Source organism: Pleurodeles waltl, chromosome 1_2 (genome assembly GCF_031143425.1).
Source record: "Pleurodeles waltl isolate 20211129_DDA chromosome 1_2, aPleWal1.hap1.20221129, whole genome shotgun sequence".
In the NCBI taxonomy this organism is placed as follows: Eukaryota; Metazoa; Chordata; class Amphibia; order Caudata; family Salamandridae; genus Pleurodeles; species Pleurodeles waltl.
This window is the reverse complement of record NC_090437.1, coordinates 1,082,793,540-1,082,815,749: the sequence shown is the minus strand read 5'-3', so window position 1 is coordinate 1,082,815,749 and position 22,210 is coordinate 1,082,793,540. Positions and strand designations below refer to the sequence as shown.

At 45.4% G+C, this 22,210-nt stretch overlaps 1 protein-coding gene across 1 annotated transcript in view; it reads left to right on the top strand.

The window, feature by feature from the left end:
* TBC1D19 (TBC1 domain family member 19) overlaps positions 1 to 22,210 on the top strand; it is a 921,320-nt gene that overhangs the window by 200,423 nt on the left and 698,687 nt on the right. Inside the window, exon 4 of the mRNA XM_069202139.1 lies at positions 11,819 to 11,894. Within this exon, the coding sequence (XP_069058240.1) occupies positions 11,819 to 11,894 (76 nt within the window). The remainder of the gene's footprint in view (positions 1 to 11,818; positions 11,895 to 22,210) is intronic.

The window sequence follows — 22,210 nt, the reverse complement described above, 5'->3', positions numbered from 1 at the left end:
CCTGCACAGGAAAAAGGAGATGCCAATGCCTCCCACAGGGTCTATTGGGAAGAGGGACTCTTGTACACTAAGGCCAGATACCACAAACCTGGTGCCACCAGGCGAGTGGTAATATCTCAGCAGTTGAGGGAATTCCTCCTCACTCTAGCACATGACATCCTCCTAGCTGGGCATCTGGGCCAAACTAAAACTGTCGCGTTGGCTCTCGTTATCCTAAATGAGACTACTGGATTTCTAGGTAGCAGCATTGTTCACGGTGTGGGGGACTGAGTCTGACCCACTGGTAAGGACCTCTGTCACCCTAAATCCGGTTTTGCTCCGGCTTACTAGCAGTGCCTCATCTCTCCCAAGGGGAAGGGATGATTGGGCAGCTGAGCGCATGACATCTTGGGAACTTCTCAGGGAAGTCGTGGTCACTCAGATCCAAACCAGCTCTCTCATTTACAGTATGATCTCATACACAAATGACAAAGGCAGTTTAAGTTTTATATATTGTTTCAATAAAAATACTGCATTTTAGATATTAAGGCGTGAGCTGCAATAACCAGAACCATACAACACAGTAGGATTGAAATAGTCTCGAGGAGAGTGAAACATAAGAATAACGCTATCATGGTGTTAACAATTTCTACTCTCTCTCAGCTAGTTCTATTTTGAGCACAGCATGTTAAGCTTCTAACTTGCCTTTCAGATTCCCTGGGAAGCCATCAACCCTCATACCTGAGCAAAGGCCTGTGATCTGGTTCAGCATCTGCGAGGCAGTCAGCGTCTAGTTGTGGTTCCCTGGTCGGAATCTCCCTCTTGCGTGTATTGGGACGAGGAAGTGTTTTTATAACTAACATGTCAGTGTGATCACAAAATGTCCCTACGCAAGAATGCCAAAGACTAAACTCCTACCACGTCTATCGGCAATGTACCAGACTGTATCCTTGACTGAAGAACAGAGTGAACAAGAATGTGTTATTGAGAACTCCAGTGCTGAAGTAGGCTAAACAGTGTGATATAAAAAAATAAAACAAGACCGTAGAACTGGTTATTTGGAAAATAACAGTACGAAGCCGAATAAAAAGCATTTAGAGCAAAGTGCACAGAGGCTCTAAGCTGCGAGCAAAGGAATAAAATACATCCAGGGCAAAATGCACAAAGGCCTAAAGCCTGAAGCTAACGCGCAAAGGATACATAAAACTGACCACACTACACCCTCCCCTTGTCGGTAGCAAGTGGTTCTAATAATATAAAAATATGCCCCAGATACAAAAAATACATCAAATATATTTCGACAAGTTCAGAGGACAGCAAAGCAGAAAACTAACTTAAATTGGGAAGCATGTGACTTTAAAGCCAAATTTGATACAATGTCAATTTAACAAAAAAAAATTCCAATTCTTAGACGGAAGCCACGGAAAGCAGGAGATCCTCTACTTCGACAGATGTCAATATCGGAAAATCCACGCCAAAAACTATCATGGAGCAGGTGTGTTCCAAAGCCCCAGAACCATCCAGGGCGGCACCCCGTGTAGGGCCTATGAATGAGACAATACCATCTTCCTCCAGGAAGGGAATCTCATAAACTGCCTCATGAAGCAAACGCAACCGTAGTGCACAAGTCTGGGAATGAGCCCTAATCTGGAACATCAACAGATCAGTATCGACCACTTGGGGGCGCTGCAGTGAGAGACAGAGAGCCAGTGCATGTTCAAAAGAGCACCAAAGGCACCGAAACATGGGATGCACACAATCCAAAACCGGTCGGAATGACAGAGACCAGTCACACTCCAACTGTCCCAGGAGTATTGCTCCAAAATGCTGCATCATGCGTTCACGACACAGCTGTGCTGACGGGAGCGCCAACATGGGATCTCGTCGCGGTGGGACAGCCATTGCGGAAGAGCAACAGCAAAACCCCAGCCAACAAAGCCAAAGTAATCGGAAATCCCCCAAAAATGGTTCCGAAAATAGAATGAATAGCCGAAGGTATTAAACCGAATATGGAGGAGAAGGTATGAGCAAACCCAACACCAACGGCTTTGAAAAATGTGCAATTCCAGCAGTGCTGGCCCACGAGTTCACCAAAGTGACTCGTAAAGTTAGTATTTAAAAGGGACTGTATTTCCGCTGATGACCTTGCCACCTGAAGTGCGTAGGTCTCGCTAGCAGATGTAAGGGCCACATGCTTTTGAAACAATAGAGCTTTCAGTCGACTCAACTTGTCGAAATTCACCTTGGAAGTAGCAATATGAGGCCAGATGTCCGCTACCTCCCTAATTTGAGTGGGGGAAACAACACATTCCCGCAGCACGTAACGGCTTTGGTGACAACAACCACGTAAACTATTCCGGCATGCATGCCACAACAGGGTTCACTGTTAAGAAGGACGTAGCTGCCGTTTGAAAGCACCTGAAAAGTGTTTTTAATTACCAGGACTGGAACTCCCTTAAGATAACAAGCTAAGTTAGCAATCGAGGCATTACATGCCCCGTGCAAAGACAGCTGTTTACAAACCATTGAATGGCTGACAGAAGTTTCGCATTCGCTACCGCTAAGAAAAACCTCCCTCATACCATTAAGACATCTGTATCGAAAGGGAAGCTCCCACACCTCATGTATGTAACTGTCTCCCAACTGTTCATATCTACCCACCGGAATGTGATTTAAACAAGAAGTAAATTGCAGAGTGGAGATAGGCAAATTAATAACCCCGTGAATCAACCACTCAGCTGACGGAATCTCAGCCACAGTAAAAGGCAATTTCTCCAACTTTTCAATATGTAACATAACATATGTCGCTTCCTTCTTAGCCATCAATTGTTGTTGACGTGTCAAATTAAAGGAAATAAATATCTCCCTGGCACGAATGTGCTGCCACGGAACGCGACCTGCCTTCAAGGCCTGTAGAGTCCAACCCAACTGCATGATGGACCGTGTTTGACTCTGCCCATGATATAAAGAAGACATATCAGATTTAATAATGTCTATAGCAGAGGAAACAATGTTGTCAATTGTATATACACTGTCTGAAAGGGTATGCATCCCATTATCCACAACACACAAAGCCTGTATCAAATTATCCTGATCAATTTGCCTCAACCGGGCCGCTGCCTCTTGTTGTGAAAGTTTCCAAATCTCAATATATACCTCATACAAAAAACGTTTCTTCCGTGGTACTCTTGGTCCTGACAAAAAATCTTGCAAGTCAGTATCATTAGACAGTAACGTGAGATGTGTCTTAACTGCATCCAGCGTGGATGACTTCAACCATTGTTGACAAAGTTTCCCCACGCTGTATGTAGTAATGATGTCAGCATGTTCTGGTGATATGTAGCGAGGGTCTGCCCTACTAGTCCTGAACCCCCCCGAAGAGGTGACAAAACGCTGATGACACCCATTAGTGTCTATGGGCCACAATAACCACCCGCCCGGACGTATCAATGAAGTGTTATGCGTACCATTCTAGACCCAGTCTGTAAGCTCACTAAACGTGGCATTAAGATATTGCTGCCAATTTTTCCATTTGGAAGGGACAGGTATGCTAGGCAAATTCAAGTTTCTAATTGTTGCTAAGCCCAAACAGCTAGTCTGCTGTACAGTGTCATTTAGGAAAATCATTTGGACAGGAATAATACATGCCCTAAACAATGTGTCCCTACCCCGCATTTGCCAATTTTTCGTTCCCCAGACACTTTTCAAATCAACAGTTTTGGACCAGTATTCATACCCCTCAACTGAAAGTTTGGATACAAACAAATTTGAATACAGTAATTTAGTATCAGTCAATAACATTTGCTTATTAGTATGCGGAGTAACCTTATAATAGTAAGACTTAGCACACTGTTGATTATGCCCAGAAAAATATGCAAATTTATCAGAATAAGTTTTAGAACTCCCCTGTGGAGGAGTCGGGCAATGTTCCCATTGCATATATTCAAATATTGATTTAGGGCTACTAGCTTTATGAATAAAGTGGTGTCCATAATAATTGTAGCAAAACATGTCACCATAATTATCTCTAAATTGGTAAGCATCTTCATTTTCATAGACAGTATAATATTGCAATTCTGTCAACATAGAATCCACTGTTTTTACGTCCCAATCATCAGAAACAATGCCTGGTATAACGATATCATTCATTGACAATTTGAGAACATACGGTATCCGAATCATCTCAGTGGGACCATATATATCAAACATCACTCTATCCCACACAATCCCATCCGGAATTGGTACAGCAGAAATGTTCACAAAGGACAAGTCTCTTCGAACCATATGTGACGAAAAATGTGGTTTCAAGACCGTCTCCACGTGCTCAATGTCAGATCGTTCAGGAAGAAAATGGCCATGTATTACCAGAAAAAAGGTAACTACAAACCCCAGCCATAGGAAAAGAGTCATCACAGTCATAAAAAGCCACAGGTAGTTCCAAGGAACAACAAAATATGTATGTTTGAGCCAACATAGCAGCTTACGTGAAACCCAGGGCTGATGTTGAAGAGGACGAGGAGTCCGATACGGTATCATCAGTGGTGTTGAAGCAGCCGGAGGCAGTTCTCGCAAAAGGTGCAACCGTAAACAAAGAAGTGGATGGTGGCTCTCGCCTTGGCACGCTATAAACCACAAGTTCAGTAATACCAGTAGAACTTACAGCAACTTGATCAAAAGATTCCAAAGTATTCGCCGTCAGTGGAACAATCGCAAGATCAGCTTCCACCCTCCCCAAGCTCGGAAAGGAAATAGCGTTGGTGCAAATCACCTGCAGCTGGACTTCTTCCCCAGTAGCGAGAGGGATTCTGGAACTACTGGGTGTCCCTCTTGGTCTGCTGTGCAGAATCGGCCACACGTTGCAACTTAACATTGTCAATGGAAACAAAGTGATTTCCTTTTGCCCCTTGCAACGGTGGCAATATTACAGTTCTTGTGCCTTGGATCCCTAGCACAGAGACAGGCACCCGATAAGAAGGACCAAACTCTTTTTTCACTGCGACCTTTTCAAGCACAAGATCCCCAATCCTGGGAATCCAACCAGTAGGCGTTACTGGTTCATCCTTAATTCCTGTGGAGGCAGCACTGGCAGAAGAGTTATCTTCACGGAATTGTTGTAAATCCTGCAAAACAGTGACACGATCATTTATGTCAAAGGGCGTAACTGCTGTCTTCACACCAGGACCATCCAGATCAGGAACATACATTTGTGTTCCAAACAGGCACTCATATGAAGTACGACCCCCCAGGGACCTTCTAGGCAAGTTATTAAGTGCTCTCTGTACTCCATATAGGTGGGCTAGCCAACTACGACCCGTACCTATAACTCTGGCCATTAAGGATTGCTTTAAATCGTGATTCAAACGCTCCACGACAGAATTTCCAGCGGGATGAAATGGAGACGAGAACTGGAGCTGGACCCCCAACGAAGCCATGGTGTCCCTGAACGCCTTAGAGGCAAAAGCAGGGCCCTGGTCCGAATGAAAAGCCGCAACTGCATATGTATCGACAAAGATGCGCAGATCTTTAATAACAGTTCGAGCGTCAGCCGAGCGCTGTGGCTAGACCCACACAAATCTGGAGCACGAATCTACAGCAACCAATATATATTTGTATGCACTATCTGGTGACAATGGACCACAATGATCCAAGTACACACACTTTAAAGGTTTATTTGATATCAGAAGGGGCATCTGCTGCGGGCGTCTAGCCGTGGAAACTTTAATTTGTTGGCAGACATCACAACAAAGGACATACTGCTTTGTCTCCTTATAGAGACAAGGCCACCAATAACGAGCCTGTAAGAGTGAAATGGTGGCAGCCACGCCTGCATGTGCAGAAGCCGCCCCCTCATGTGCTGCAGTAATTAATCGAGGTCGCTCAATTTTATTGGGCATTTCACGTATACCAACGCCTGGAATTTTAACTACAGCGTTCAGCATACCACCCATATAGTAACTATATTTAGAAGGGAATCCTTTAGGAAATGGCGTGCCATCAGCCGTAGCTTTTATGGCAGCCAAAATCTCTGCGTCTGGTTTGGAACTCGAACGAGTTACTGCGGCCACAGTGGCAACTGCCACTGCCGATTTTGCGGCTTCATCAGCCAATGTATTCCCAGCAACGTGTATTCCAACGCGCTGGTGTCCAAGTGTATGCACAAAATGGACTTTAGGAAGCATTTCCTTCAGATCCACAACCTTCCCCCACAGCAATTTGTGTTTAATGGTGTTACCTTTGGAATCTCTGAACCCATTCAACCTCCAGTAGTGCAAATATTCATTGAAAGACTGAACACAGTAATAGGAGTCTCAAACCAGCAATGTAAATATTGCCGGATCCGTGTGTTCCAAGGCTAACAATAGAGCTTTAAGCTCAGCCAACTGTGCCGTACAGTCTCCCAAGGTCTGTGTATAAGTATGTTGGGGGCAGAACTCTTCCCCCTCCATATAGCCGCTCACCACCGCACATGCAGCAGAATACTGTTGTTTAGTCCCAACCGCTGGTTGCGCAGAGCCATCGGTATACATGACCACCTGATATTGGTCAATAGGCAATGTGCCAGCGGGAACTGGGTACTCCATTTCATACTGAAGAAATTCCTGAGTCTGCAGTTTAGGGTCAAATATGTAATCTACATCAGTGGCTGTCAAAGACGCTGCCCATTGTATCCATCGTGGGTGTAAAGCTTTCGAATTAGGAACACTCGCTTTTGTAACAGCCTCTAAGGCTGGAATCGGGGAAACGACAATGATGCGTTGGCCCTGGGCAAGAGGTCGTTCTTTAATCACAGCCATCTGTACAGCAGTGAGAATTTTCTCAGTTTGTGCAAAACGTCGTTCTGCAGCAGAATACAAGTGCGACTTGTATGCCATTGGGACTGTCTCACCCTCATTAAAGGTGACATATGTAAACCCAACGGCACCAGGTATAACCCTGATGACCAGATGCGTTTTATTGTCCCGAGTGTGTAAATGCTTTACTGCTAAGAGATCAGTTTGCAAATCTCGAAGAATATGTGTATGTTCATTCGTCCAAAATCTACTTGAAAAATTCGGGCGAATCAACTCGTATAATGGTTTTATACGTGTAGCGTAATCAGGAATGTAAGTTCTGCCAAAATTTAGAAACCCCAGTAACGACTGGAGTTTCCGAACCGTATTAGGAGGTTGCAAATGAGCACATTTCTCCAAAAAGTGTGGCGCTAAGCTCTTGCCCTCATTCGACAACTCATATCCCAGGAAAATGACGCTGAGGATGGCAATCTTCGATTTCTTAAAATTAAATTTGTAGTTGATTTCAGCAAATCCCACAGCAATGCGCGCTACCTGCCTTAAATGTTGCAGTAACTCGTCGTCTGTCAGATAGATATCATCAACATATGATCAAGCTTCAGGGTCCAACTTGTGCAGAATTTCAGTTACACAAGCCGAAAATAGTCCTGGGCTATTCTTATACCCCTGAGGCAGACAACAAAACTTTTTTTGAGAGCCAAACGCACTAAAGCTCGTATAGTCCCTACTTTCGGGCGCTATATTTTGGCAGAAGAATCCATTCGAGATATCTAATGTCGTTTTGTATTTCTTACGCACTATATTATTCATGAGCGCTGTGCTGTGTGAATTTTGTATTGCTTACGTGCGTGTATGTCCATTTAAATGTCTGTAATCCACTACTATCCTATAAGAATGGTCCGGTTTAGCTACTGGAAATAAGGGATTATTCATCGGCGAGACACAGGATTCAATTACTCCCTGGTACTCCAATTGTGTAAGTATTTTCCTTACCGATGCCTTCGCTTCAAATTTTATAGGATATTGCGGTTGCGGCTAAGGTTCGCCCTTTATCGGAATTACATGATAAGGTGAATCCCTATTCCACCCCACATTATTTCTATATAAGGCGGGTGCCTGCGCCAGAGCCCATGTTTTACTATAGGACCCTGCTAGTTCTCCCGGAACAAGTGGTGAGAATGAAGGCGTAATAACCTCCTCCCCTACTGGACAGTCACGAAGAAAGTCAGGGGGCCAATCCTGTTTGGCCAGCAGAATGTCATACAATTTGACCACACGGTCCCAAAAGATGGCGCTTATAGTGTGCTCAATGTCCCCTTCTAATTGTAAAGTTACTGTATATACTCTATCGGGATCAGAGACACGCATATCTGCTGTTTCGACTTGTATGAAGTCATCAGTTGCTTTCACCTCCAGATGCTCTAGAAGATTCCGGCGAACTATTGTGACCTCTGCCGTGCTGTCTAACAGTGCTAACGCCCATGTCTTGTTCTTCAAGAGAACTCTCTTCTTGAGTGGCATGTCTAACTGAGACTGCCGCCACCTTCTTCTTTTTAAACTGCTGTTTTTGTTGGATCGGTTTCTCTTCTTTCTTGACAGAAACCTCTGTCGAGCGTTGTGATTCCTGTCTCGGTTTCACGTACTCTGTTCTCCGCTCTGACCGCCCACCTCTCTCATTTCTCTTTTCCGATGAGTCCTGAAAGGAACGAGATTGGCGTGTATCAGTATATTGATATCTATCAGGCACCTTCAAATTATCCCTATTCCTGAGATTATACCTAGTCTGTAGCGGAGATTGTCCCCTGTCTTTTTTAGGTGTTTGTTGTTTTTTCTCCCAGCGCTTTTTAGTACCCGCAGGTTGCTGTTGTTTAGTAGTATCTTTACTACTCTTACACTGTAACTGTGTTTTTTGCGGTCTAGCCCCAAGGCTATCACGACCGATACTCGAATATGTTTCTGCTATTATTCTCGGCAGCTCCCGCTCCTGATTAAGTTGCGGGATGTCTTGAAGACGCATACACACCGCTAGTGCCACTGCCTCTCCTTTGAGATTACTCAAAATAATAGAAGAAACTGCGGCAAAATTGCCCATCAGCTGCATCCCTAAATCTAAGGCCGGGGCAGCCCCATATTCATCTTGAATTTGTTTCAGCACTTCCGGTAGATTAGCCAATGTCGGTGTACCGTGTGCTGTAGTGTAGAGCGCGGCAAACACCGTGCCACATGCATTACAATGATCCACCGTAGGAACCATTCCATACGGCAAACACATTGTCAATATTCTATGTTTATCCTGAGGTCCCGTATGGGGAAATACTGCTTCCAGCGTATTAATTTTTTGCCCCAGCCAAAATGGAGTTTCCTCACGTTTAGCCGGTACTTTGCCCATAACTGAATGTACAGTGGCCGGATTGATACCCGGAACCACCGCATGTGGTTGCGCCGGAGCAGCACGCGCTGCGTTAGTATTTAGTGTCTGCATTACAAACTGAACTAATCTTCTATATGTAGTCGCTAAGTCGATATATAAACGACGAACTTCAGCCACTGCCAAGTTAGCAACCGCAGGATATGGTGTGTATGTAGCCAATAAAGGCCAGGTAGGACCATCATTACTCAGTGGACCTAACCTAACTTGTGCTACTGTGTGTGAGAGGGCACCATCAAGCCAATTATGGTGTTCTTGGAAATGTGTCCAGGTAATTAGATCATTGATTGCATCAGATTGTGCCAAGATGGGGATACCAGTAAAATCATGAAACTGTCTTGGTGCTTCCATAATATACCAGAGCACTGCTCAGAGCGGCATTGTGCTGCTTTGCTATGTAGGTAAGTGCTCTGTGTGACTGGGCGCTACCATCATATGCTCAATGGCTGACCGATTTGTCTGGAGGCTGCCCTTATACGCCAAGAGACTGATTAGTATGCCTTGATGGCACACTCATATGGAAACCATTCTTTGAGTGCTACGATCACAGACTGGGGTGCTACCTAGCAGGTCTCGCCTGTTTTCATCACATGCCTATGAGCTGCCTAAGTGTTCTGGGCGATGCCATTATTTGCCTTGATTCTGCTCATAGCTCATTGGGAGCAGCACCACATTATTCAATGCTGCTCTGTGTACATTTGGCATTCCTAACAAGTGCCTGGATGCTGCCATCAAATATCTTGGGTGATGCCATCATATCCGCGACTATTGCTCAATTTGTCTTAAGCTCTGGAATCGTGTGCCTGTCCACCGTTCTTTGTACCATGGGCTGTATTGTCATGTGTGTTGATGCTGTAGAAATTTGATGTTTCATGCTCAGGGTCGAGTCTCTGCTGCATTGCATGTGTGGCCAGGGCCGGCTTTGGCGGGGTACGACTGGTGAGGCTGCATTGGGCGCTGACCTGGAAAGGGGGAGGGGGCGCTGACCTCAGGGTAGAGGGCGCTGTGTTTAGCAAAAAGCACCTGAAGCAAAGTTCCTTGTGCGTCCAGCTTTCGGGCAGCAAGAAAAGTGTCAAGATAACTTCTTTGATTAATGTTCCTGACCGAGATCGACTGGAGTTTTGTCCATTGGCAGTTTTGACTCGCCATAAATTAGCGCAGATGGTTAATAAACCTGCTGCAAAGAACAGATCTATATTTTATGTGGCTAGCTGAGTGAATTAGTACAGCTAGCCTTTGCCAGAGCTTTAAAACAAATACATTCTATGTGAGGGAGGGACTATGAAGAGATGCGGAACACTTTTGCGGGGTGGCAGTACGGGAATCCAAGGAGGGGGGAGGGGGACGGCAAAGAATATTGTTGTACAGGGCGTCACCAGTGCTAAAGCCGGCCCTGTGTGTGGGATTGTACCTTCGGAGTTCTCATCACATGCCTGTGTGCTGGAAGTGTCAGAGGTGATTCAGTAATATGCTTTGGGTGCTGGGAGCTCTATGTAGTCCCACAAAATGTGAGGGAGCATTCCAAGGGACAGCTCAATGGATCACTGCTCCGACTGTGGTTCGTCTGTTCTTATGTGATGTATCGACTGTTCACAGGTGTCTGGGAGAATGTCAAACTATTCTGGAGCGCAAACATTTTGAGCCAAGAGAAGCAAGGAAATATAGGGCCGTTTCGAGGGGAAGGAGAGGAGCAATTACCCGATTCATGATGGTGGCAGGTTGTTTTTGGTGCAAATACTCGACTCCTTCCCGGCTTCAGGGCACGTCCAAGTGTTCCAGATAAAAAATACAAAGGGCCTCTCACCCACAATCATTTTCACCACGTCAGTCGATTTTTATTCAGTCCCCATGCATTCCTTAAAGAGCGCAACACTACAGCTTACACGTATTTCACGCTCTTAAGCTTTTCCAAGATTTGTGGCTTAACGTTTTGAGTCCCATGAGCGTCAAACTTGTTTCCTTTTTCTTCTGCTTCGCGCTCTGTCTTTATATATGGAGCAGTGCACTGATTTTAGGCGCCCCAGCCTGGGCAAGGCAGCATTATATTTTACCGTTTGGGCGCTCCCGCTTCACTCATCAGGAGCAACAAGACCGTTTTTAGGTCGTTTATTGAAAACTGAGGGCAGTTTGTGGTACTACTGTAAGGCAGCCGTTTCCAGTGGCTTTAGTGCACCACCGGCCTTGATTGACGGATAAAGAAATAAGCTTGCTCTACCCTGCTGTGCTGCCGAGAATTGAGGATTAGTGTGTTGTACAATCCACTTGTCATCACATTCCTGGTGTGATGGTTTTGGGGCTCTCACCCATCTGCCCCCCCCCCTTAAAGTCTCTAAATTGCCAATACAGGGCTGCGGGGGTAGGAATCTTGGAAAGGAAAGGTGACTGGGGCTGCAGGTCTGCGAGTCAGGGGTCGCACTGGCAGCTTTAATGGCCCAAAACTAAATTATAGAGGTCTCTGTTGCATTATTTTCGAATGTCGAAATTGTACCCGTCAGATATACTATTTTCTCCCAAACTGGCTCATAACCGTACTTTAGCTTCTATCGTATATTATTGCATAGATGAAGGGAAAAGATGCATCCCAATAATACATATAATATATATGTGTCTTTTACTTTAGGCTTCCTTCTCCCAGCCATCCAGCTGCCCCAGCCGAACACATTAAAGAGCCTTTGGCATATATGAGAAGAGCGCAGGTGAGTTCATGTTACCTATTGTGTTCTTACCTTTTACATGACCTGGAGTTTAAAGACCGGGCCCAGATGTAAACAACTGATTAGAAATGTGCATTTCTCCTTCTGTTTTCTTAGCAGTGTGTGCTATTTTTAGCCAGTTAGTGATACAATAACAACATTCAAGATGAACAGCTTAGCAGCTAATTGTTAATTGGAAGGTAATGCTGGTATTTCAGGAATCACCTTTTCTTTCAGTATCATCCTTATTAGAACGAAGTAAGAAAATAACATTTTAACTAAACATCATATCATATATATATATATATCAAAAAGGATAAACATATAATGTCCTGCTACCAGTCCCACCATTTATGCACAGTTCTGTAAGGGACAGCACATTGTTTCAACCTAAGATTTATCCAACAAATTGACATATAACTATATTTAAAGTACTCAATGGAGACACACAACAGTTGTAGAAAGTGTTTAGGAAAAATTGAGTGGCGTTTGATAATGTGTGAATTAATGGTTGGATAGACGTATGTTGCTTGGGTGAGGGTATAGATGAATGGATGCATTTTTGAGTGAATTAAACTATGAATGGCTTTATGGTTTGATGCTAATTGACACCTGGAAACCACCATAAGTGCACTGGAATAGTTAGTCAGGACCTGTCTCTTCATTCATTATAAAGCGGATATAAACACGTTTGATGTTCTTTAGTTAAAAAAATAATAATCTACTTATGTTAGAAATGGGGTCCTTTGATTGGCAGTCAGATTACCCCCTGTCCAAGCAAGGACCCTCACTCCTGTCAGGGTAATTCTCACACAATCCAAATGATCCTGTGCCCACCCTCTGGTAGCTTGGCACTGAGCAGTCAGGCTTAAATTAGAAGGCAATGTGTAAAGTATTTGTACAATACATCATGCAATAACACAGTGAAAATACCACAGAAAAACACCAGACAGGTTTAGAAAAATATAAGATATTTATCTGAATAAACTGAGGTCAAAACGAGCAAGATTGGATAATCTCTAGTTGAAAAAATCACTTTGATATCAATAAGAATAGTCTTAAGTCCTTAAAAGCAATAAATTTCTCTTGCAAGCACAAAGTACCTGGTTTGCGCCAAAATTGCATGCACGGAGACTGCAGAGGAGGAGATGCGTGTAAAACGAAGGGTGTGCATCAGATTTCTGGGCGCACACAGATGATGCGTCGATTCTTTTCCAAGCGACAAGGGCTTTGCATCGAATTCCGGTGCACAGGCTTGAATCCACTTTGTGATGCGGGGTCTTTTGACGCCCAGGGACGATGGAGAGAAATCCTGGGCACGCGGGATGAATTCGATCTGGTGGGTGATGCGTCAGAGTTTTCTGTTGCCCGGCAGGTGCTGCGTCAATTCCTCACTCAGGAAGTCAGGCTGCGTTGTTCCGGTTCGGCAATGCATCGATCTGGTGGGCTGTGTGTCAAAGTTCCGGTCACAATGCAGGCACTGCGTCGATCTCCACTTGGAGAGCTGGGCTGCGTAGTTCCAGGTCAGTGATGCAGTGATTATCTTACTGCAAAGCAGGATGTGCGTCGATTCCGGCAGGCTGTGCATCGATTTTCGCCACACAAGGAGTTTCTTTACAGAGATGAAGTCTTTTTGGCCTCGAGACTTCAGGAACAGGAGGCAAGCTCAAGTTAAGCCCTTGGAGAGCACTTCTCCGCATAACCAGAGGCCAGCAAGGCAGCAGGGCAACAGCGAGGCAGCAGTCCTTCTCAGAAAAGCAGTCTGGGAGAGTCCTTTGGGCAGCCAGGCATTTCCTCTTGGAAGGTTGCAGGTTCTGGGGCAGAGTGTCTGTCCTAAGGAGCATCCTGAAGTGTCCAGAAGTGTCTAAATTGGTAGGGTCAGGGACCCAGTTTATATACCCAAAAGTGCCTTTAAAGTGGGGGAGACTTCAAAGAGTGTTTTTGAAGTGCACAAGGTCCCCTTTCAGTAAAACCCTGTATGCCAGGGTCCCAGTAGGTGGTTTGGCAGTCCCGTGTGTGAGGGAAAGCCACTGTCCTTTAAAATGTAAGTGTCAGGCACCCCACCCTTCCACCCTAGGAAGACCCATTCAGTATGCAGATGTGTGACTGAGCATCCTGTGTTTGTGGTTGTCTGGGGGAAATGCACAGCCCAGCCCAGACGTGGATTGTAAGGCACAGAAAGATTTAAGTGCAGAGAAATGCTCACTTTCTAATAGTGACATTTCTAAAATAGTAACATAAAATCCAACCACACCAGTAAGCTGGATGTTGTATTACCATTTTGGCCATACTAAATATGACCTGCCTACCCCTTTCTGATCAGAATCTACCACTCAAACAGTGTTTGAGGGTAGCCCTAATGTTAGCCTAGGAAAGGAGCAGGCATCACAGCAGTGGAAAACAAATTTAGGACTTTACCACTACCAGGACATATAAAACACACAGATATATGTCTTGCATTTTACCTACACAGCACCCTGCCCTCTGGGTTACCTAGGCCCTACATTAGGGGTAACTTATATGTAGAAAAGGGGAGGTTTAAGGCTTGGCAAGTACTTTTAAATGCCAAGTCGAAGTGGCAGTGAAACTGCACACCCAGGCCTTGCAATGGAGTCCTGAGACACGGTTAAGGGGCTAATTATGTGGGTGGCACAATCAGTGCTGCAGGCCCACTAGTAGTATTTAATTTACAGACCCTGGGCACATGCAGTGCCCTTTAATAGGGACTTACAAGTAAATTAAATATGCCAATCGGGTATGAACCAATATCGCCATGTTTTAAGAGAGAGAGCATATGCACTTTAGCACTGGTTAGCCGTGGTAAAATGTGCAGAGTCCTAAAACCAGCAAAAACAGTGTCGCAAAGTGGAGGGAGGCAGGCATAAAAGTTGGGGGTGACCACCCTAAGGCTGTCAGGTCTAACAACTTACTTTTTGCTTCCTGTCCTAACATAATCTCTAGTTAGGACATAAATCTAACACATTTTGTTATTAACCATTTCTTGTGAGCAAAATGCCTCAAATAGTGTCTATATATAAAGTTATTTATCACAATAAATGATAGAGAAAAACGAAATCATCTCTGGTATAAAAAAAAAATATTGTATAATAGATTAAGATCTATATACCAATTGACATTTATTTTTTAAAATATGTAGCCGTTTATCCATATGTCTTCAACCACATACTACTTGTGTATATAGACCTCTGTGAAGGCAGTCATAGAAAACTATCTATTCATGTAAGGCCAGAGCAATATGCGTGTTGTGTGTCAATTCCCCACAAGAGCCCGTGCAGTTCAACAGGAACAATGTCAAATTGCTGTGTTGTTCATCTGTTATCATACACATGCCATATGGCAGACCAAACAGTCTGATTTTTGTATAATTACTGGCCACATAGAACTAAAGTTACCTCCAACATATTTCTTCTGATTGAATAATCTATTAATATTGTTTCTCTATGCATTTCTTATTGGTGCTATTCACCTGGAGTTGGTAGATGCCTGCTTTCTTCTGTTTGAATGCTATGATCTTCTATTAGTGTTTCTCTGCACACATTGTCCGAACACCCTGCATGAAAGGTTTCCAAAGCTTGTATTTGCCTTTTACTTCTTCCCTTCAAATCGGACCCAAAGTGCATTTTCATGAACAAGATCAGTACAGGAATAAACTACTTTCAAGTTAAAAATGCACGTCCAATCTGATAATTCTGAATGTTCAAATGTCTAGATCACTGTCCTATCAGAGCATAACACATAAGTGAAGATAATATTTTAATTTAGCAAATATGTCTGTTCCACTCTCCATTGGCCACGCAGTCACTAAGCACTTGAAACTGTTTGTCAAACAGGTCACTTTGCTGAAAGGTTTAAAAACCATTGTTTTTTAAAATGCAGCCCTGAATCTTCTCCTCTGTGTCTCGGATCAGATCACTATTCTTGCCCCTTAACAGCAAAAAAGCAGTGATTTCAGGTTTGATTTTTTTAAAATTATGAATGAATAAATATATAATGTTCATGATAACTTCACAGACTTCGCATCTACCACTTATCTAGTCCTGTAAAACAGGGCTCTGTTTACGAAATGAGTGTTGATAAACCAGATAATGAATATTCGAGGAGTAGCCTCTTTGTTGATCTTAACTTATTGCCACAAAGACGATCAGATTTTTGGACACAGGATTCAATGTTTGGTTCATATAACTTAGTCATACTATACGTGTTGAAAAGTATATTCTTACACTCCAAAGCCAGGTTTCAAATGAAGCGTTTTTATGAGAACCGTTGGTTGGATGATGGAGTGTACTCACATTGCAGTTACTTTTCATTAAGGGCTGACCTGTTCTCTTTAAGGGGGAAGCAAATCTATCAAACCCTGAGGGACGTAAACATACTGGGTCCGATTCACAAAGGTAAACTTAGACCAAAAGTCTAAGTTTAGACCAAAAGTCAAAACTTAAACCAAAAGTGTAACTTTATTATGAGTAAAGTTAGACTTTTGGTCCAAGTTTAGACCAAAAGTGTAAAGTTAGACCAAAAGTATAACTTTACTATGATTAAAGTTGGAGTTTTGGTTTAAGTTTAGACTTTTGATCTAAACTTACACCAAAAGTCGAAACTTGAACCACAAGTGTAACTTAATTACAAGTAAAGTTAGACTTTAGGTCTAAACTTAGACTTTTGTTCTAAACTTAGACTTTCGGTCTAAGTTTACCCTTGTAAATTGGGCCCACTGTGAGGACTGCCCCAGGCAGTAAGAGGTTGCTGGGCGCGTGGCTCTTGGCTCACAGCTGTAGCGTACAATTGTTCATTGAAACTACATGGCTGTGGATACAAAATGACTCAGAGCATGTGGAGGAATGAGGGAAGTTATTTTTTTAACTTTAGTGGTGATTGCAGAGGGTATAGTGCAGTTATATCACGTCATGACAAGCAAAACAATATAGTATATATTGTATGTGTAAGTTCTGTAGTGTAAGTTAGCTGGTGCCAACCCCACTAAATGCGTTTCTTGGAGTAGTGCAATGTAGATGCCTCTCCGTTTTAGGTAGGAGTATATCTGGTGACGTTTGATGGCAGAGTGCATACCAGGTGAAGTACAGTCCAGGTGAAGATGGTATGGTTAGGTACCCAGGATGTCATTATGGGGATTGTGCGGTCGTCAAGACTCTGCCAGCCAGCCCCACAATGCACCCAGGTCTAAGGCCAGCACCTGCATGAGAGTTGACATTGAATCTTGCTTTGCATGTGTAGGTGACCCCCCTGATATGTGCTAGTATGGACAACGTATGCCATCTAAACATGAACAAACAATCCCTAACCCTCACCAACCAGGAGACACAGAAGAACGGTCAGGTGTCCAGACTCCATCGAACCATTAACCTGAATACAACAGTGCGCCATTGGCAAAAATGCTCAGAGGAGCTTCAGTGAGGAGGGGCCAATCCGCATGCACCCACATATGCACAGCCCGCCTGTTTCTTGCCATCCCAATGCTTAGTGCAGAATACGGCGCACTGTCCTTCTGTTGTGAGCACCAAGGAACTAGTCAAGGGGGCCTGCGGACTGTCCTCTCTCCCCTGGGCTTCATCTGGCAATGACAAATGATGACAACAATAGGTGAGTTAAAGATCATCAGCCGTGCATGGGGTCAAGAGTGGGCCCTGGGTGGGTCCCTCCATGGCTGGTACCGAGTCAATGCCAGCATAGGATGAGTCCAAAAGGCAATACTTTGATGTGCTTGTCAGGCTACTTAGGTGGCTCGCGGACTACAGAGCAGCCTCTCTGTCAAGATCCATGTGCCTCTTGGTTGGACAGCCCTCTGCAAGCATACTCTTCGGTGTTGACTATGCTTCTGTGGCCAGGGCGGGTGACGGGGTAGGACTGTCCAGACCATTACGGTGTCTCTCAATCCAGTCCCACAGGTCCACTGGTGTGTCGCAGAAGTGTGAACGCTCATCCACCATGACTTCAAGCAGGCAGAAAACAGCAGCATATACTGGAGGCCCAGCCCTCGGAGTGCACATTTTGCTTTCAGAAATGAAGTCCTTTTGCGTTGGATCACCAGCGTGTAGTTTGGGAAGATAACGATTGTACTATTGCCAACTCACGAGGGAACATATGATCAGGCTGCGTGCAGTATGGTGTTTTTGTCCCAATAGTTGAGTAGCCTGGCTGGTATGTGGTGGTGCTCCCAGCGGGTGGGCTCTCACTGTTACGTGGTCTGCTCTCTCCACGCCGCGAGATAGGTCACTATGTTGTTGCCCTTCACCCCTTCAGGGAGTTCCACAGCTCAGACATTTTTGTGTCTGCTGCGGCCTTCTATGTCTTCTTCTCTTTTATCAGACAGACAATCTTTCTTTGTGGTTCATCTATGATTGGGTTCACGGTGTGGGGGAACGTTTCTTTGGATTGCACTTTATCCACAAGTTTGCAGTGGTCTTGCTGCAAGATAGTCAAATCTATCACCACACAGTCTGTTTTGGCCTCCAGAGTCTTCCTGGTGGCAATAATGGTCCAGCTTGTCGGGGGTGCACTCTGCATGCAGGGCCTCTCGTCATCTACTTGTGTCTGTTCCATGTAGGGAGGTCTGGTGTCTGGGCCTGCTTGGGTTTTCCCTCTTAAGTCCTTGGTCAATCCGGTACAACACATACAGTAGCACGTCTAAGGCAATGGACAGTGGTGCACTCCGGATGAATGTCCTAATGAGGGGCTTAGGGATGTCGCACTGCTCCTGATCACAGCAGCCTGTGGGTCCACCAGTGTCCAGCTTCTGGGGTTGTCATTGCAGCTGCAAGGCATACAGTGTAAGAGTAAGGGGGCCAGTATAGCCCTCTTGGACCCAGTGGAGCAACCTGTTGGGTTCCCCCGGCATTAGTTTGTGTCCACCGGCATTAGTTTGTGTCCGGGCTCCTCAAGTGCTGCCATTATGCTACCCCTAGTGTCTTTATTTGCTGGGCCATGGATGTGACATTATGCTGCACAGCTGGATGGACTCCCCCCACATCTCGCAATAACTGGAGAGGCCCCTAGGGGGAGGGATCTATGCTTCGATTCCCCTCAGCCTCGTTGTTTCAGCATGGCGCACAGATGCAGTTGGTTGTGTTTGCGGTCGTCGCTGATCACCTCCTAGCTTTGGATGGTTGCCGCTGGGGTGCCTGAGGCTCAAGAGTCGACTGGTCTCGCTGGTCGTGCAGGGATGCGGAGTCTTTCAGCTTCGGGCTCCGTGGAGTGCGCTAGTCATCCCAGGCCCCTTAGCAGCACCACCAGATGCCATCTTGTTCTTTCCACGAGGTTATATGGCCTCCAGCTCTGTTGCCATGCCTTGGCTTCCCAAATCGGCAAAGTCTGCCCCGGAGTCCTTACACTCATTGTCTTGGCAGCATGGAGCGTAAGAACTGCGGATGGGTGCCAATCACTGCAGGATTTCTGGTGGTTGCGGCAAAGGCGGATGGAGCGCTCTAATGCACGTCCATTCATTTGGGATGTGTGGCCCTGCCCCCTATGAATGAGAGAACTTTACATGCTGTATTACAGAGTTGGTGCTAGAGTTCTCTATCTATGTGTTGTGATTGAAACTTTCTGTGTCTTTATCTTGCATAGAAGCTCAGATTTGTCTACGTGTATCATTTATATGTTTGGACATACATGTGTATATATGTGTGTAGGAAATGACCATCCTTTGTGTAACATCCTCCCACTTATTTGCCCTATTGTTTGGTGGCTTTAGAACCATGAACAATTTACCCCTGCTAACCATGAGTAAAGTGCTTTTACTGGTTAAATTTGCTTATTCCATATTGGTACCTTTAACTTGCCTGTATGTCCCTACTATATGGTGTAAGAAATGCATCCTAGGGCTTGGAAGCTACATGTCACTTGTGGACTGCAGCACCTACTGTGCCATGCACAGAGTGGGCCTACAAAACATGGCTTTAGGTCTAACAGTGTAGCCTAAGTGCTACAGTTTAAAACCTGCAGTGTGAGCTGTCAAAATAACACTTTATGACAGGCAACACTCTCCCTTCTTAACTTTAGTGAGCCACCTCTATGTAGGTCTTGTAACCCACAAGGGACAGCGAATTGTATTTAAAAATAGGGCATGTAGAAAATCAATGTTAGCATGTCCCTACTGTGACAAGGCCCCAGAAGCGATTTCCACTATGGCAGGCCTAGTTGTCTGTAAGAAATTGGTTTATCGGTTCAGAGGGGTGGAAGCCCTACTCAGGCAACAGCCACAATCCGTGTCAGGGTAAACTACAAAAGTCACTCCACACCACCCTCAGAGGAACCCTTGTCTACAGGCCCCCGACCACAATTCAGTGACTCCATCGCCAACATAATAAGCACCCAGGCCCTTGCCTCTACAGACTACATTCTACTTGGTGACTTGAATTTTCACCTTGAGAACGCCAACAACAGCAACTCCACCGCTCTGATCGACAACCTCGCCAATCTCGGTCTCAAACAACTGGTCACGACCCCCATCCACTCCGCCGGCCACACGCTTGACCCAGTCTTCTCTGCCAGCAGCCACGTAACCTTCAGCCATACCACCAAACTCCAATGGACCGACCACCGCTGTATCCACTTCACCTTCCAGAAACCCGCCACTCACCACCGCCCACAACAGATCCCTCACTGCAGCTGGAACAAGATCTCGGAAGACCAGCTGACCTCCTGGGCCTCGCCATCCAGCAGCACCCACCCCAACACAGCCGCCCTCAACCTCAGACATTGGCTAGACGAATGCGCCAACACCCTTGCTCCGCTCAGGAAATCCTCCAACAACCGTACCAGCACCAAGGCTATCAGGTTCGCCGCCGACCTTAAGGCCTCCAAGTGGAAGTGCCGGAAAATTGAGAAGAAGTGGCGACATGAACCAACAGAGAGCAACCGCGCTGCCCTCAAGACAGCCATCCGCAAGCACCACCAGCTCATCCGGACCACCAAAAGATCCTTCTACAAAGATCGCATCGACAACAAAGCCCACGACAGCAAAGAGCTCTTCAGCATTGTCAAAGAACTCACCAACCCCAGGTCATGCTCCATCGACCCCCCCCCCCCCATCGCAAGACCTCTGCGACTCCCTCACCACCTTTTTCCATCGCAAGATCACAGACATCCACGACAGCTTCAACTCCTCCCCCCCCACTACCACCACGGCCACCACCAACCCTGACGCACCCAGCCACACCAACCTCCTGCTCTCCTGGACCCACATCAACGACGAGGACACCATCAAAACCATGAGCACCATCCACTCCGGATCTCCCTCCGACCCCTGCCCCCACCACGTCTTCAACAAAGCGAGCCCCATCATCGCCCCCTCAACTCTGTATGATCATCAATAGCTCCTTTGAGACGCCACCTTCTTGGAGAGCTGGAAGCACACCAAAGTCAACGCCCTGCTGAAGAAACCCAAAGTGGAACCCAAGGCCTCAAGAATTACTGACTCCTCTCCTTCCTCCCCTTCCTGGCGAAGGTCATCGAGAAGATCGTTAACGGCTAACTGACCCGCTTCCTGGAGGACAACAACACACTGGACATCTCCCAATCTGGATTCCGTAGGAACCACAGCACTGAGACCGCCCTCAACGCCTCAACCCACGACATCTGGACCATACTTGTAGGAAGCTGGCCTGGCTTATAGTGGGTACCTGAGGGTACTTACACCTTGTGCCAGGTCCAGTTATCCCTTATTAGTAGATTAGTAGTGTTCTAGCAGTTTAGGCTGATAGAGGTAGCTGGAGCAGAGCAGCTTAGGCTGAACTAGGAGACATGCAAAGCTCCTACTAAACCACTTATATCATACAGCACTATATCATAAGAATCACAATACTCAGAGTTACTAAAAATAAAGGTACTTTATTTTAATGACAATGTGCCAAAAATATCTCAGAGGATATACTCCCTTAAGAGGTAAGTTAAATACACAAAATATACACACAAACGAAAATCAGGTAAGTAAATAGTTAGAAAAGTAGTGCAAATACTGTAGAATACAATAGGATGCAATAGGCCTAGGGGCAACACAAACCATATACTCCAAAAGTGGAATGCTAACCACAAATGGACCCCAGGCCTAGTGTAGTGTATAGAGGGTCTCTGGGAGTGTAGGAAAACACTAAGGGTGTCCAAGATACCCCACCCCAAGACCCTGAAAAACAGGACTAAAGTTACCCTACTTCCCCAGAGACACACTAAAGTTGTGATAGGAGATTCTGCAAAGACAACAACTGACTGCAAAGCACTGAAGACGGATTCCTGGACCTGAGGACCTGCAAAGGAAGAGGACCAAGTCCAAGAGTCTTGGAAGT